Source organism: Globicephala melas, chromosome 1, assembly GCF_963455315.2.
Source record: "Globicephala melas chromosome 1, mGloMel1.2, whole genome shotgun sequence".
NCBI lineage: Eukaryota > Metazoa > Chordata > Mammalia > Artiodactyla > Delphinidae > Globicephala > Globicephala melas.
This window is the reverse complement of record NC_083314.1, coordinates 2,320,264-2,336,577: the sequence shown is the minus strand read 5'-3', so window position 1 is coordinate 2,336,577 and position 16,314 is coordinate 2,320,264. Positions and strand designations below refer to the sequence as shown.

The 16,314-nt window shown below is 53.8% G+C and overlaps 1 protein-coding gene across 1 annotated transcript in view; it reads left to right on the top strand.

Moving 5' to 3' along the window:
- Positions 1 to 1,679: 1,679 nt before the first annotated feature.
- The window catches only part of NR5A2 (nuclear receptor subfamily 5 group A member 2), a 124,953-nt gene continuing 110,318 nt past the window's right edge, over positions 1,680 to 16,314 (top strand). The window contains 3 exon segments of the mRNA XM_030844340.3: positions 1,680 to 1,743; positions 12,530 to 12,556; positions 12,559 to 12,666. Of these exon segments, the coding sequence (XP_030700200.2) occupies positions 1,680 to 1,743; positions 12,530 to 12,556; positions 12,559 to 12,666 (199 nt within the window).

Below are 16,314 nucleotides of genomic sequence, written 5' to 3'. Positions count from 1 at the left end.
CATTATTGCTTGACTGTTTAAAGAACTAACAACAAAGAACCAACATGGATGATTATAATTACCCAATCCTTGTTAGTTCGAAATATACATTCACTTGCCCAGCTATATACTTCACTCCCCAGCCTCCCTTGCAGCTAAGTGTGGGTATGTGTCAAATTTCTGCCTAGTGAGCTGTAAGCAAAGTGTTTACATGGCACTTTCAGGAAATGTCCTAGAAAAGGAATATGTGTTTTCTCCCTTCCTCTGTACTGCTTCCTGGTAGTGATGGCTGCCCTCTAGCAGTCATTTTGGAACATGAGGACAAGAGACAGAGGAGAGTAAAACGGAAAGAACCAGGTCCTGGACAACCTTGTAGGGCCACTGTACCATCACTACCTGTGAATTTCTTTTACAAGAGATAAATAAATGTCTTATTTAAACCACTGGCATTCTGCTTTTTCTATTATACACAGTCAAACCTAATCCAAAAAAATTAAAATTTTGATGGGAAAAAATGCTATAAATAAACATTCTGGGTTTTCCAAATAGGATCTCAGGCCAATAAAAAATTAAAAAAAAAAAGTTTGCTCCATTAGCAAAATCAAAACATACAAGAAAATAACTAACTGTTGTTCCACAACATAGGAAAAGACATACATTGCTCTAAGAATCCAGACTTTATTACTTTAAAGAACAACAGGGATATTTCACAAGAGCCTAAAACTACCCTTGGTCATTTGAGTAATAGTTCTTTCATGGTCAGGAGTAATCCAGATTTTTTCCATGGATTCAAGGAAAGAATGATAATTTTTAAATTATGGAAAACATATTACACATTCATCATTTTGCCAGCATTAACCTCAAAGTATAAGTTTTACTTTATTGGGGTAAAGAGATAGGCTGCCCTTTTAATCAACTGACCAATGTACAAACAAGCTAAGGTTAACTCCTCAGCTAATGAACAGGCATGATAAAAAAGCTGGTTGACAAAACATGAATAAATAAATGAGCACAAGCTCGGTAATGCTACTAGTGCTTCAAAGTGTCAATCATATCCCTAGTCATCACTTAAAGAATGAATGTCTGCCAACGTTATCATCTAAAATATATTTACAGAGGTCAGAAGAGCTACGTCTGTCCTCCTCTATGCAAAGAGGTGATGACATCAAGGGGGTATGTCACAAGCCTAAGTTTAGTTAGTGGATTTAAGCTGGTTTGGAGTTTTATCCACTAAGTATGATCTTCTGACCCCTCAGTTTTACAACTTTCCACTCTCTGAGCTGCACTGCCCCTCTCCATTTCTGAGTTAATCATTTGTTTGCCATTATCTGCCGAAAGCTCTTATCTCTTTTGCTGTCACTTTATAACAGGGTCCTCTTATCAACCTGCATAGAGTCATGTGATTAGTCCAAGCCTATCGAAAGTTTCCATTCCTCTGATTAGAAACCATCATGAAACTGGATACATTGTTTACAGCAGGTCACTAATGCTGGAAAAAGTACAGAGTCCAGGGAAATACTTGCTTGTAACTTTCTGGATTCTTGGATTTTTTTTGTTTTTTGCTTTTTCTTAACTTTCACTAAGGGTTACTGTAGTCTGATGTGTCCTCCCCAAGGCTACAAAATTTGACAAGCTGCACTTTTTCTTATGCTCAATGATTTCTGCTTTAAGCCAAAGGACTGCCTATAATTTCATTAACAATGTCTTCTAATTCGGATACTGGGGATTTACAAGAATCTCTAAAGCACGGACTTACACCTATTGGTAAGTAGGAGTTGCTCTTTTTATCATCTATTTATTATCCTGCTACTACACTAATACATGTAATTTACTCTCATTGATGGATTTACTATTAGAAGTCACTGCTTTTCCAATTGTGTTTATTAAAAGCACATAAGTCCACATATATATCACACATATATCTTTCTTGAAGTTCAAAAAAGGCAAACGAATACTTCAAGTATTCATTATATCCTCTGTTTTTGCACGTCATCCTATTAGCCTAAAACGGCCAGAAAACAAAATGTACAATATCTCACCTTCATCCCTAATATTTTCTGATAATTTTAAATGAGAAATAATAAACTAAGATTTGAACACCTTGAAACAAGTTAGCCATATGGAGTCACCATTGATCAAACTTCAACAAGTGCTTTCGCGTGTCTGTGGAGTTTCAAGCCACATCACAGTATGTCTCATTCATTGCAGATATCATAGAAAACTTCTGTTTTTTGAGCCAAAAATAAAAACAAGCAAAAAAATACCGTCATTAGTTAAGGATTAGAAGTTAAGGGTGAGTGTTTTGCAAAATAATGAGCATGTCTTCTTTTCATAAACAGAATAAGTAAACAAAGTTTATTTTCATTTTTAAAAAATAATGGCGAGTCACAAACGTTAACGTTACAGCAAGAATACCTTTAATTAATCCTGAAAGTAAAGGACTAAAGGGAAGTAATTCCCAGGGGTCTGTAATTATTAGTCTGTTGGAAATCCTGCCCTTCTTCCTTCCCACTAGTTTTTGAAGGACCTAAGCCCTTTCTTGTAGCCCTTTCTTAGACTTTCGAACCGTAATTTCCCTGTAATTCGCAGAGGCCTGTCATCGGCGCTGACTTCCAGCGCCGCTGGAACAAGAAGGAAAATCAAGGCTTCGGCTTTTCCTCTCTCTCCCTTGATAACCAGCTGACTCCACCGAACGCAGTGATTGCTTTTTTTATGGGCCAACTACACCCTAAAGTATATCAGTTGAGGAAATGGTTACCAAAAAAAAAATGTTCTGTACTTACGAAAAAGAAAACACCGGGAAGGCAGGCAGAGTGCAACAGAGAAGCAATTGCTCTGTTGATAAAAAGAAAATACGGGCACAGAAGGAGCTGGAAGAGAACACAGAGCGATTTCAAATCTTTGCCCGGGGCGCAGCCGCCTGGGCGCATGGGCGAAGGGTCCCTACAGGCAGCGGCCGCGCTGGGTCACCGCGCTGCTGGCGTCGGCGGCGCGCGGCGAGGGCGCGCTCGGGCCGGGGATGCGGGGGCGCGCGGGGAGAGGCGCGCTCGGGCCGTGGAGGCGGGGGCGTGCGGCGAGGGCGCGCTCGGAGACTCACCCGCCGCGGATGCGAATTCAGGGCGAGGGCATTCCCGAGACCACACACGAGGACCCCCACGGCGCGGCGCAGACCCGGGGTGAAGGAGTGCGGGGGAGACGGTGGAGAAGCCACTTTCGCGTTGCCTCGGCTACAGCGGAAGAAGCGCATTTTTCATCCGACGCGCCGGGTCCGTCCCGGGCGTGAAGCTGGACCACCTTTAAGTTTGGGGTCCGCCGGGTCCGGAACGCCGGCAGCCGGCTGGGCGTCCGTCTAGCCCCGGAGGGACCGCTAGAGGCTGAGCCTCAAGAAGGCCCCGAAGGAGAAGCGCAGGGCCTCCGCGAGCCCGCCCCCGACACCCGAAACCTGTGCGGGCACTTCCGGGCGCCAGATCCTAGGGTGACAAAATAACAGGGAATTTTCCGGTTAAAAAACCCCTCTTTCCGGATCTCATTCGCAGCCACCGCCCCCTCCCGGCCCAGGCACACTCTCTCCCCCGTCCCCGGCTATTGCAGCCCCACGGTTGGTTGTGAGGTGTCCCTATTTTGAACATCTTGGTTACCCGGAGGCGGCTGCTGGCACTGAGGGTCCGTCTGTTCCACAACGTAGCCTCCCGGGGGTGCTGGGGGCCATTCCCGGGGTTCTTGGCTATACCATCACCCAGGGGGACAGTGGAGCCATCAGGTCCTCCAGTGGGTCCCTGAAAGCCAGTTGCCTCTTGGATGGGGGTCTGACCGCCCCGGGCAGGCCCAGTGAGGAGAACCCACGGGTGCAGCTCAGAGGGTCTGAGGTCCCGGTGGCTTTGATGGCAAGTTGCATGTTGGGATGGAGTGGGGAGAGGTTCCCAAAACTAAGCCCAGTGTACGTACAGCTCAGTCAGGGTTTGAATTCTACATCAGCTCATTTGTGTTTTTCTGGGAAACGTGCCTCTGTTTATCTAAAAAGCTGTCTCTATGGGTCCTAGAGACATGGCATGACATTTTTCTTTTATGCACACCGGTGGTTCCATGAAAATTGCATATAGACGTCCGTGCTCATATAGAAAAGTGAAAATAAGATGCCATTGTTCCTTCTGCCTACCTGCAAGATAATCTGTGCGGTGTAAGAGCAGGAGACTTGGGTTACAACCAGATCATTCCCCTAAAGTTAACTAGCTCTGGGATGCTGTCCAGATTCTCGGTTTCTGGCTTAGGCTTTTTTCTTTCTCACAAATGGGGTGATTTTACTGAATGATACGCAGTACTACTTTGAGAGAGACAATAAAGTCCCTGTCTATGTCAGCAAAAGAGCCAAACCTGTGTGGTAGGAAACATGTCATGTCACGAGTATTTATTGACCCTCTTGCAATGTGCTCAACGTTATGTTTGATTTGTATTAAATTTATGTCATTCTTCGAATTAAGTGCATTTTTGAAGAATATTATACAGTCCATATAATGTTGCATCCTGACCACAGGAGGTTCTGTCTGTGTGGTTAGCGGCACGTAATACACAGTGCAAATGCTGTCTTGAGACTGTGATATAAACGTTGCTATCTGGTCCCCTTAGCACTTTCGGAGTCTGATTTGATTCCAGTGATAACCTCCAGGAAGCTCTGTGCCCTTAAGATCTCTGGAAGTCAACGTCACACAGTGGAAAGTGAGAAAGCCTGTTACATCACCATAACCTCTAGCCAGCTTTATTTGCAGTGCTGTTTAGAACACCAGTTACCCAAGCCCACGGTCTGATTCTTGCTGCTGGGCTTATGCACCCAGTTCCCTCCAGGAAGCTGAGCCTCGGAGCCTTGTCTCCTTCCGGGGTCCTGCCTACTTCCGAAACAATGCATCTCAGATTCTCTTTGCTGGCCTGGATCCTCAATTGTGATGGGACTTAAAGAATTTCTTTAATGCCTCTTTTAATAAACCAAGAGAGGTGTATGGATGAAGCTAGAACAGAGGCTTGGGAATGCTTTTTTTCTTTACTTGACCCCTCCACGCAGACACAATGTCTAGGGTTATCTTGGATTCAGCCTTGAACTTGAGCTGAGCTAGAGAGGGAGGGGCTCTGGGACAGTCTCCCACCAGTTTTCCAACCTCCCCAAACACCTCCAGGGATGCCTTATGCAGGGCAAGAGTCAGATGTCTTACTCCCCAAGTCCAGAACCTACCTCAGGATAAAGCTACTTATTTGAGGGTATGTCTTCATTCTTCACCCTGCTGGAACAACTTCTCTGAGAAACCCACTCGGCTTCAAGGAACTTCAGGAGTTTGGGGGGGCCATTGTGTCTGGGAAGGGCCTGGGGAAGAGCTGAAATGTGACGGGTGTATGAGAGATTGAGCCTGGGGAAACAGGTGGACTGAAATTGACCAGACCGATCAATAAAGGCTGCCTGTGTGTTTTTGTGTGGCTGACAAGTAAGAAAAGATACATTTTACTTTTAAACCTCAAATAAGCTGAATGTCTGCGGGTAATGTGATTGAGTCCTGAGGACTGTGTCGAACACTGCAAGATGGTGGCGTTGGCAAGAACCTCCCACTGGAAGGATCCATTTTTAATGGTCCTTAGAATGGCAAGCGATTCCCTTCCTAGTTGTTTTCCTTACAGAGGATGGTTTGGGGGAAAATAGGGAGAAAGAGAAAAAGATAAAAGAACTGATATGAATAACAGTGCGGTGGGCTGCTCTTCTGACACGATCACGTGTGTATAAAGTTTATTTTGTTTAAAAAAAAGTTTTCTTTGTTAGCCTTACTTTACTGAAGAAAAAAATGGACTCAGAAAGGTCAAGTGATTTACCCAAGGTCACTCAGTTTGTCAGAGAGTGGGGCTGTAAATGGAAATCATGGATGTGACTCTGAAATCCATGCTTTTTCCTCAAGGTAGTATCTTTTTGCTCTTGTTGATATAAAGCAATTATGATTACAAACAATGTTTGTCTACTCAGACTTTCTTCCGAAAGGCATTTTGGACTTAAGTAAGACATTTGTCAAATGCTCTTTATCTCCCTCTTCAATCCGCAGTGGAAACCCCGAAGAATTTGGAAGGGTGGGCTGGGGCGTGGCGTATGGGTGGGGTGGAACTATCTGGAGCCCTGAGAGCTGAGCAGAGATGGGGGGCGGGGGGTGGTGGGGGCAGGGAGGCACTTCTGGTCTCTGACTCTGGAATTTCCTGAAAGGATCTCTGGAGTTTGACGTTGAGCTTGCAATTCTGTGGCTTCTGGTAGCAACTCGCGAGGCTCCTGAGTGGATGAAAAGGAAATTGAGAGGAAATTCACAGCATCCACTTGTTATAGAGTCAGTGATATGAGGACGGCAGGGAAATCACCCCAAATGAGTGAGTTTAGAGAGGACTTTTTACTCCTAAGAAACGAGCAAAGGTCTCCTGGGGGGAGGGCATAGGGAAAGAGATAGTTTAAGCACCTCCTCCCCCGCCCTTTTTAAGCACTTTTGACAAAGCCGGGTGTGTCTCCTGCAGGGAGATGCTGGTCCCACGCCCGGCGCTAACGTTTTCCACAGTTAATGCTGCTGAGCCTTGGCTCTGGACGTCCGTAGCCTCAGGGCCCCAAAGCTCCGCCGCCTCCAGCGGTGTCTATAGGATTGGAAAGAAAACTGCTCGGAACCCGCCACCAGGTCCCCGAAGCGAGGCCCCACAGTGTCCAGACGAGAAACCCTGGGGGAAAGCGAAAGAATTCTTCCCCAAGGCTCGGCGCACGCTGGCCACCCTCTCTTAACCACGAAAGTTGTCTGCAAGTCGGAAAAGGAGCCGACACCCTCCGAAAAGCGCGATCCGCGGCATCTCGGGGCCCCTAACACTCTCCCTACGCCCGCGCGGCAAGTCCCAGGGGGACGAGACCACCCCGAGTGCCGCCTTTCCAAACCCACTCTTTCTCTATTGTCCAAGAGGGACCTGAATTGCTCGACGGCCGCAGTTCTGCGGGTCCGGCACTCTTGGATCTTAAGAACCAGAACACCCTGCGCGGGGGCTTCCCTAAGGCCGGAGGCTCCCGATGTCCAACCCCGCGCGGCCACAGCCGGGGCCCCATTCGGAAGCTAAGCGGCACGTCGTTCTTTCCCTCATGAAGCTTCCAGTCTGGCCAGATTCAATGGGATGTCAGCCTAGCATCACCTAGTGCTCAGATCTGAGTTCCCGGTCCAGGTTGAGGCGCGGGAGGGACCATGGGGGGTGGAGTCGCCGTGTGAGAGTTCAGCAGGTTTCACCCAGCGCTTGGGGGCCTGCAGGCGCCAGCGTCGTCCTCGAGGACGTCGCTCAGTGTTCTGGTTTGTCCCGAGAATGGACAGGGATGGTTCCGAGAGTGGACTCTCCAGTGTTGAGCTGGAGCTGACTCACATCTCCATTTCAATTACAGAGAGGAAGAGCTAGATTAGATTGGACCACCTACCCAAGGTTATTTCCCAGCCGGCTCCTTTCTCCAGACCGGATCTCCCCATTCACCTCGAAGGGCACCGGCTCGACCAAGGTGGGACGCGCCTAGACCCCTGGGCAGGGGCAACCCGCCCCAAAGAAAATGAAGTCTAAAAACTTCTACTGGGAAGCCTTATTACCGAGAGCTGTAGATTCCCATAATACAGGCCAAAGTCTCCAAAAACCTCACCTGTCCTTCAGGGAAAGGATGCGAGTTTGTTTGGAGAGGGTGGAGGAGTCTTGATTACCCAGATAAATGCGGCACCTTGCGTTTTCCTCGCTGGTAAAGAGGGGGCCCTGATATACTAAGATACTCCCATAGTGACTGTGAGTCAGTCACCATTGGCTGGCCACCCCCTACCAGGCAGTCTTTCTAGGGGTAGAAGATCTAGCTAGACTGGCCGCAGTTTTTCCTCCTGGACTACAGGCTGTTTACTCGGGCAGCAGAAAGGGATTTTTTTTTTTTTTTAACATGACAAGACTTCTCACCTATTCCAGTTTATTCTCTGAAAGCTTCGGCCAATTCGATGCTCTTTGTTAATTTATATGTCTGCACTAAAATTTAACCTCTCTTTAAAAAAATAAAAAAGTGCTTCGAACGCGGGGGTGGAGCGCCTAGAAGCGGGGGTGTGGGTAGCCCAGCACCACCCCCCTTCCCGGCTCCAGCTCAGCAGCGGAACTCTGGAGTTCTAGCTGAACTTAATTTTCAGAGGAAAGCAAAAGTGGCTTCTGATGGGCTTTTCGAGTGGGAGGGGCGAGAACTTAGGCAGAACCCGAGCTTCAGTAGACTGATAAACTTGTCTCTCTTTCCCCTCGGGCTATCCCGGCCTGGTTGTGGAGACTTTCGGAGGGGAAAAGAAAAAAAAAAAATCTAGGTTTCTTCTGCGGCTAAAGAGTAGGCACGTGCTACGAGAAAAGTATTCTGGTTTCTCGAAAGCACCAAAAAGTAGGAATGGAGGAGGTGTTAGACATTGTTTCCAAGGATGTAGATTTGCAAGTTTCGTGCGGGGTTGGGCGGGTCGTGCTGGGTCGTGGCAGGCTTCTCCCACCCAGGCGGGCGGGAGACGTAGGTCTTCCACGCTGTTCTTCCGGGGACACGTGTCTGCCGAGCCCAGGAAACTTGAACCAGTCCTGAAAATCATGACCTCTTACGCCTTTGCAGACTGCACGCGGGAAGCGCGCGGGGCCGCCCGACACTTCTCAGGTCAGGTCAGGGGCAGGCTGTGCCCGACGCGCGCTCGGGAACGCGGCGCGGAGCCACGGGAAGGCGGCGGCGGGAGAGCAAGGCAGTCGCATCCTCGCGGGCGGGGAGCGCGAGACCCCCCTCCGCTCCTGCCCGCGGGTGGACGGGGCGCACGGCCCCGTGGCGCTGAGTCTGGATAAAATATGCCGGGACTGCGCTTCTCGGGCTCATCAAGGCTGCGGGAGCCTCCCCGAGGCATCATCCTTTGTAATTGCAACCGTCAATCAACGCTCGAAGACACAGTCAGAACCGGGAAGGACGAGCCTGGAGACCAGCCCCGTAGGAAAGGAGGTGGAGGCGCGGGGGAAGCGGGGGGAAAGGGGAGCGAAGTTTGCCAGGAGTTGGCAGGGGAGCGGGGGAGCGAGTTCAGAACGCGCGGGGCGGCTAAAGCCGGAGCGGTCTCGCCCGGCCTCGCGTCCCCACCGGTTGGTTAAATGCCCCGCAGCCGGGGTGGATTCCTAAGTGCGCTCCCACTAAGAGGCAGTCGGTGAGACTTCCCCGGAGGAGGGTGGGAGGCGTCGGCCCGCCTGCCGAGGCTTTATCATTCCAAGGCAGTGGGTGTATCTCTCCGAGAACGCAGACCACCGCGAGCCGAGACGTTTAGACCGCACAGGCCCAGTCCCCCATCCTCATCTCAGGTGCCTCCCCTCCTGGCGTCCGCTTCGCCCTCCCGCCTCGCGCGGAGGCCTCTGCCACCTGGAACCATCCCCAGGTAACCGAGCCGGCACCGCGGGCGGGCTCGGGCACCTCCTCCCCCAGCGCTCCTTACGCCAGGGTGCTCTGGGAGAAGCCCAGGCCCATCCCAGGTCACGGGGCAAACGGGTCTTGGGCTCCAGTGGGGACCCCCAGCCCAGCGGAATTGAAGGGGCAAAGGACCAGAGTAAGTGCTAGGGGGGAGGATGGGGGAAGGGTGCACTTGGAGGGCGGGAAGGAGCGCGAGGTCGGAAGCCCCCCCTGCCCCCCTTGCCTCTGCGTCTGCTCCCCTAAACCCCAAGCAGAGCGCCCGGGGTAAAGGTGACTGTACTCTTGGGTCTCTCCCGCGGGAGATTTCCCGCCCTGTCCACCGAAGACGGGGTTTCGACGTCTCCCGAGGGAACCTGGAAAGGTCTGGGGCCCTCGGGAGCTCCTCCGTTTCTGGAGCTGGAGGCCCGGAGCACTGGGGCCTCGGGGTTCCTTTGGTTCTCAGAAAGGGAAGTTTTCTCTCGGCTTGAGACCTCCTGCGCTTTCGGTGCCCGTTGGGCTCGCAGCTGACTAAGCAGAGCCGTCAGCCTGGACTAGAGCTTCAACTGTGGATTCTCTTAAAACCTTGACCCCAGCCCCTATTCTCCCGCCATCGCCGCGTGCTTTTGTGAGGAGACAAATGGATACCAGCTGGCCCTTTGTCACTGTCACTCCAGGTCTCTGGGGGTGTGATGGGAGGGCAGGCTGGCCTAGACAGAAGAGGTGTCAGGTGTGGCCTAAACAGGCCCCTTCTGGGGCTGAGGCTGGGCCCTGAACACGATCACAAAGTTTGCCTCCAGCCAGGTCAGGCTCAGCCCCAAGTCCCCGGCAAAGATTCAGGCCACACTGCAAGTCCCTGGTGCTGTCAGACCCTCTGTCTACTTCTTTCAGCTCTCCTAACCTCGTCCTCCCGTCCCAGCAACCAGAGGGCCTTCCCTCCCACAGAGCTCCAGCCTGGTGTTGGGAAGGCGTTGCAAAAGTACCCCCATACGCTGTTTGGCTGTTGTGGGATGAGGGTGCTCTTAAATTAAGGCTTTGTAATAAACTGATGCTCGAAGTTCACCTGCATCTATAAGGAAAGTGCAGCGAGCACTGATTTGAGCCCTGAGACTTTATCCCCTTTCTGAATTTAATTCACAGTGATACTTCAAATAACTATAGGAAATCCTGCAAATGGACGGACTGTCACCAAAATCTGAGCATCTTAAGGGTCACTAGTTTTGGCAACTTCAGCCCGCTCCCCTCTACAAACTAATGGGCAGCCCTCCCACCAAGTTTAAACATTTTCATGAAACCTGCAGATGCTACTAAAACTGAGATTTAAATAACTTAAATTCTGCATACTGCATGTTAAACAGCAAAAATGACAAATCAGTTTCGAGAGGCAACTATCTGAATCGCCAGGCGCGGGGAGGCGATGAACGACCCATTTCATATAAAAGTGTAGATTATGCGTGGCAGTGATGGGAGGATTTTTCAAGTCATCAAATACTGGACTGGCCAGTTTGACTGTGTGATCTCTATACCATTCAAGTAGAATAAATTCAGAGCCTTTGAGATTCAAATTCACCCCCTTGTGGATGGACTCTGATCTTTACCCGGTCTCACAGCAGACACTGAATATGAGGCATTTCACATGCAGTCAGGAGGCTGGAAAAAAAAATGTTTTCATCTTGTTGGGATGAGATCTGAAAACTTTGAAGATGGGGCTGGGCGGGTGGAGGAATAGCTTGCCTAACAGATGGTTCTTTAAAACTTTTTTAAAGTGCGGGGCCTCTGGGATGTGGATCGTCCCACCCAAGAGGCAGCAAAATGAAAAAGAAAGCCCAGGCTGCGCTTTGCATTCTATATGGAAACCCAGTTCACCAAAATTTAGGAAGTCTGCCGCCAAGATAATCTTGGGCTCGGGGAGGCGGGGTGGTGTTTATAAGCGAGAGGAGGAACTGGGTAAGAATGGGGAAACGGGGATAGCCGTTCAGATTCCCGGCGACACGGCTGCCCCCTCGGTAAGCAGGTGAACCGTGACGCTCCGCCACTCCCGGGGGCCCGCGGACTGAGTGCCGAGGGGAACGAGGCCGGGAGACCCTCGAGAGCAGGCCAGCTCTTCTTTTCATTTCTGGGTTGTTTAAATGTGTTTAACTCCTCCTGCAGCCCCTCACCCGGCGCACACGGGGGGCGCCCCCTCACCCCCAACTCCCACTCGCGTCCCTCTGGCTTCCCCTCTGCGCGCGGACATCTCCGCCCGAGCTTCTCCTTGGCCGCCGCGCTCAGACAGAGGTCGCCTCTCACCCGCTGTTAAGACCCGCCGCGTGCGCATCCCCCGCCCCGGGCCTGGGTGGGGTAGGAGGGGGCGAGGCGGGGTGAAGAGGTTGGGGCAGGCGAGGGGACTGGAGCCTGCGCCTCGTCCTCATTGGCTGGCGCCTGGTGTCCGACCCGAGTCCGGAGCCCGCGTCCCCATTCACTGTCATCACCCCTCATCCCCTCTTGCCCCTACCCAGCCCTACTCGCCTCCCTTCTCCTCCTCTTCCTCCCCTTGTCCTTCCCAGCCTCGCCTCCCCGGGCTGGAGAGGAGTAGACGAAGCGACAGAGGGACGCTGGAACTTCCTAACTCCAAGCCTGACAGCGAGCGGGAGGGAAGCAGAGACGGGGAAGGGGCGGAGAGGAGAGGAAAGGCGAGGAGGGAGAGGAGAGTGAGGCCAGAGAAAGCGCGCGCGAGAGACCCTGCGGATCCGGAGCGCTGGGCGGTGGAGGGCGGGGTGCGGGTTGCCAGAGCCGAGCCGTCCGGGAGCAGCGGCACCGCCGCGGCGGCAGCAGGTCGGCCGCCGCCTCCGCTGCGCGCCCGGAGTTCGGCCGTACGCGCGTTCGCGCCCCGGGCAGCTGCGCCCTTGCCGAGCCGGACCGGGGCGCCCGGACGCGGTCTAAGCCTGCAGCCCGGTGCCTCCTCCTCGCGGTTCCGGGGCGGCTCGGGAGCCGCGAGCCTGGACGGGGCTCGGGGGTCCTGACGGCAGCCCCGGAAGCGGCAGAGGCGCGCTCCTGACGGCGGGCGAGGAAGCAGCCACCCGGTCGCCCCCTCCTTCTTCCCGGTGGAATTGAAGCTGTGCTGCCGGCGTCCAGGTGCTGGGCTTCCGGACCGGCACGGACCCTCTACCCCGCCCGCGGCCGCCTTGTCATGCTGCCCAAAGTGGAGACGGAAGCTCTGGGACTGGCTCGGTCGCATGGGGAACAGGGGCAGATGCCGGAAAACATGCAAGGTAAGGAGGCGCTCGCGGCGCTTGGCTCCCGCGGCTCCAGCGCCCCGGGCTCGGCCCGCGGGCTGCAGCCGCCTGCCCCGCGCGGGCGCTTGTGTGGCCGCCGAGCGCTGGTCGCCGCGGGGCTGCGGGGCTGCGGGGCTGCGCGCGGGCGTCGGGCCCCTTCCCCAGGGGCAGGCATAAAAGTTTATGGCTCTTGAACAATGCGGGGCGGGGATTTTCCAAGCAATGCCTAATTGGCCACTTCTAATTAAGAAAAGAGAGGCTTCGAGCTCTGGCTACAAGAGCGGGTCAGCTTCAGGCCAAAGATCTTATTATTCTAAAGATCATTCTAAGGAACGGAATGTCTCGCGGGAAACCCGAGCAGGTTCCCAGTCGTTGGAATCGGCGGGAACTTGAACCAGTGCTCTTCAGCGGTGGAAGAACACTGCCTGGGAAAGTCAACTGCAGGGAGAGATGGAGCCTCGGGGAGAGCGGGCTTAGCGGTGTTAGGACGCACGGGCGCCCCACAGCCCAGGCGCACCCAGGGAGCCGGCTCGTATTTGAACAACTTCATAAAACTGTAGGCAGAACTGGAGAGAACCAGTTATTCCCAGCCCGTCCTCTGGTCGGGCGCTGCGGAGTGAGTGTTGGGCGGGGGCGGCGGTTTAGCCTCAAGCTCTTCTGTCTGAGACCTGGGAAACTGGAAGTCCTTTTTCATTTCCCAGCTTTTGATTGCTAATAACAACAGCAAAAAAAAAAAAAAAAAAAAAAAAAAAAAAAAAAAAAAAAGCAAGCAAATCCCGTAGGCTGTATTTTCGCCGCATTCCAAAATAAGCGACTCTAGATCTGGCCGTATTGAGCCCTTCAGAAGTTTATCGCAGTTGCTCGGGGCCGGGGAGGGAACAATGCTAGGAAAAGTCACCGGTGCCCTTCCATCCTCGCCCCTGCCAGCGCGCAGGATGTGCGGGCCGGCGGGCCTGTGATCCCGGAACGCTTCCTGCCATCCCCTTGAACGAACTTGAAAGGGCCGGGGAGGCGTTGAGAGCAGAGTTCAGGGCTGGTGCACGCGGCTGTGCGGGAGAGGCGGCGCTGGGCCCGGGGCCTGAGGTCGCCCCGCTGCTTTGAGAAGACGGGGCGGCGGGAAGGCGTGCGTCCTGCTGGTGGGGTCGGATACCAGTCGCGGATCCTGGGGTCTCGCTCAGCCTCCAGGGAGGGCCGTGGACGTCCCCTGGGCCCAAGGCCCTAGAGTCCAACTTGTAGGTTGGCTGCCGAGGGGACCCGGTTGGCCCAAAGAGGCTTTCCCTCTGGCACCTGGGATTCCGCGAAGGGGGGTCGGGGGAAGCGGCGCCGGGGAGCTGCCTCCGAGATCCTCCGCCGCCAGCTGCCGCGAAGGACTATCCTTTGGGCGTCTTTGGGGCCGGCGAGATTTTTGGGTCAAGGGGAAGTTTCTGCTTCTCCTTACCGCGCGCGTTTCTGGGTGACTCGGGAAAAGCAGCGGAGGGAGAAGCTGGAACAGGAAGCCGGGGAGGCAAGAATCTGGGTTTGGGGGCAGGTGGGAGGGAGATGCCATTGCAATATTTTCTTTGTAGAATTCGAGAGGGGCGTTCTCGACCCGACCTACTGCCCCAGAGCAGAAAGCTGGCTTTCCCTGGTGCCTAGGGCTCCGGGAAGCCTCCGGCCGCTGGCTCAGCCCCGGGGTCGAAAGCGGGTGGGCAGCGCCCGGGCGAGGCTTCCTCCATCCAGGCCACGCGGCCTGACGCCGGAGGGGAGCCCCGGCGGACAGGCACCCCAGGACCGGGCTCGCTTTGGTCTCGGCCGGGGACGCACCGCCGTCCGACCCGCGGGGCGGGGGGCCGGGGGGCAGAAAGAGGACCCGCTACCGGGTCCCGGGACAGTTCGGGGAACTTGTCCGCGTGCTTCTGAGGCCTTCGCTGTCCAAGGCCCCACCGCTCCCTCTACTTTCTCAAGACCGGGACTTATTTGCTCGGATGCACTCCGTGCTCCAAACGCTATCTTGGGTTAACAGCACCTGGGCGCCTCTGAAAGGTGCCCCGGTCTCGCACCGCACCGTCGGTCTCCCCACACGGCCTCTGCCTTTGAATTTTACAAGAGGGTCCCACCCCCAGCCCCGGTCTTTTGGGTGTCGGATCCCCGAGGCGCGCATCGGGTCCCCTGGAAACGGTTGCCTCTCCGAGCCTCTCAGAGGCAAAGTTAAAGTTTACTTTGTTGGGGAAAGGGGGAGGGAGAAGAGAACACACTTGGTAAAGCACACCTTTTTCCGTCCCTAAAACGTGCCTCAAGACAATAGTCACGAGCTTTAGGAGGGATGGGGCTATTAACAAACTTCTGGAACTCTCAGCCTCGGCCAAACCCCCAGGTTCCCCAAACGCGAGCGCGGCCCTCTCAGGGCACCGCCGGGAGGACTGCGTTCTGCTTCTCTTTATTTCTGTTTCTCGGAGCCCACACGTCTGCCTCGACTGGAACATCTCTTCCCGGGACAGCCCCCCCGCCCCCACCCGCCCAAACTCCGGCTAACTCACCTAGGTTTATGCCCCAGCCCAGGGCTCTGAGTCCCTGGGAGAGAGCCGGCCCCACTCTGCCGGTCGCGGCTCAGCCGAGAAGCGCTGCAGGGACCCTCACCCCGACGGCCCTTTCCGGAGGCCCCTAGGATCCGTAAAGAAAATAGAACTTTATTTTAAAGAGAAAAAAAAAATCAGTAATCATTGGCAAGGAGGCCACTATGGTGATGGAGCGGCCGAGTACTTTGGGGGTGGGCTGGGGGGCTATTTCTCCCTTTCCTATTTGGTAAACAAATCAGAGGAAGCTTCTGCCCGGCCCTCGGTTCCCCATCCACCCCCTCCCGCCCCGCCCCGCCCCCTGCAAATGCCACTGATTAACTTAAAACAAACTTGACTGGGGCGTTTGTGCGCCTGTGTGTAGCCGAAAGTTGAGCAAGGGGCGAGAGGCGAATGCGCCCGGGGTTTCACCGGAGGTGCCGGGAGGCTGCGGGCGGCGGCCGGGCTGCGCGGACCTGCCCTCGCCATCCGTCCCCTGCGGCGCGCGCTGCGAGGCTCGATCGGCGAGGACCGAGTCTCCGGGAGGGACCGGATCAGGTATTATCTGGGGTCTCCTGGCCACTGCCTCCGCTATGCAGTTTATCCATCTTGGAGCTGTGAAGACGCCTTCGCGGTGCTGCGTCGGAAGGAAGGCCGGTTACCCGATCCCTGCAGGGAGCCGCTCAGAGCCGCGGCCTGATTTCTGTTTAACAGGGCGAACTCGAGGTGTTTATATTTTGCGGTGATGATCGGAAACATGTGAAGTTCATTAAATGACTTCAGTACTTTGCGACGAAACCAAACCCTCGTGTGTATCTTTTCCCTTCCTTCTTTTTCTTCTTCTTCTTTCTTCTTCTTTTTTTTTTGGTCCGGGCGTCCTGCCTTTTGCCTTTTTATTTTTACAGGAGATTTTTGAAAAGTGTGGAGGGGAAAGCCCTATCACTACGTAACTGAATGTTTGGATTAATCTAACAGATCTGAACGCTGGGAGCAGCAGGCTGTGGTTAAAATGGGGCTGCTGAGAAGGTTTCTGGGGCATCCGTTCCCCCGCCAACTGTTTGCATATTGGTGTTGCTTTCCCTAAACACCCTTATAGTTCGGTGGACTTTAAGCA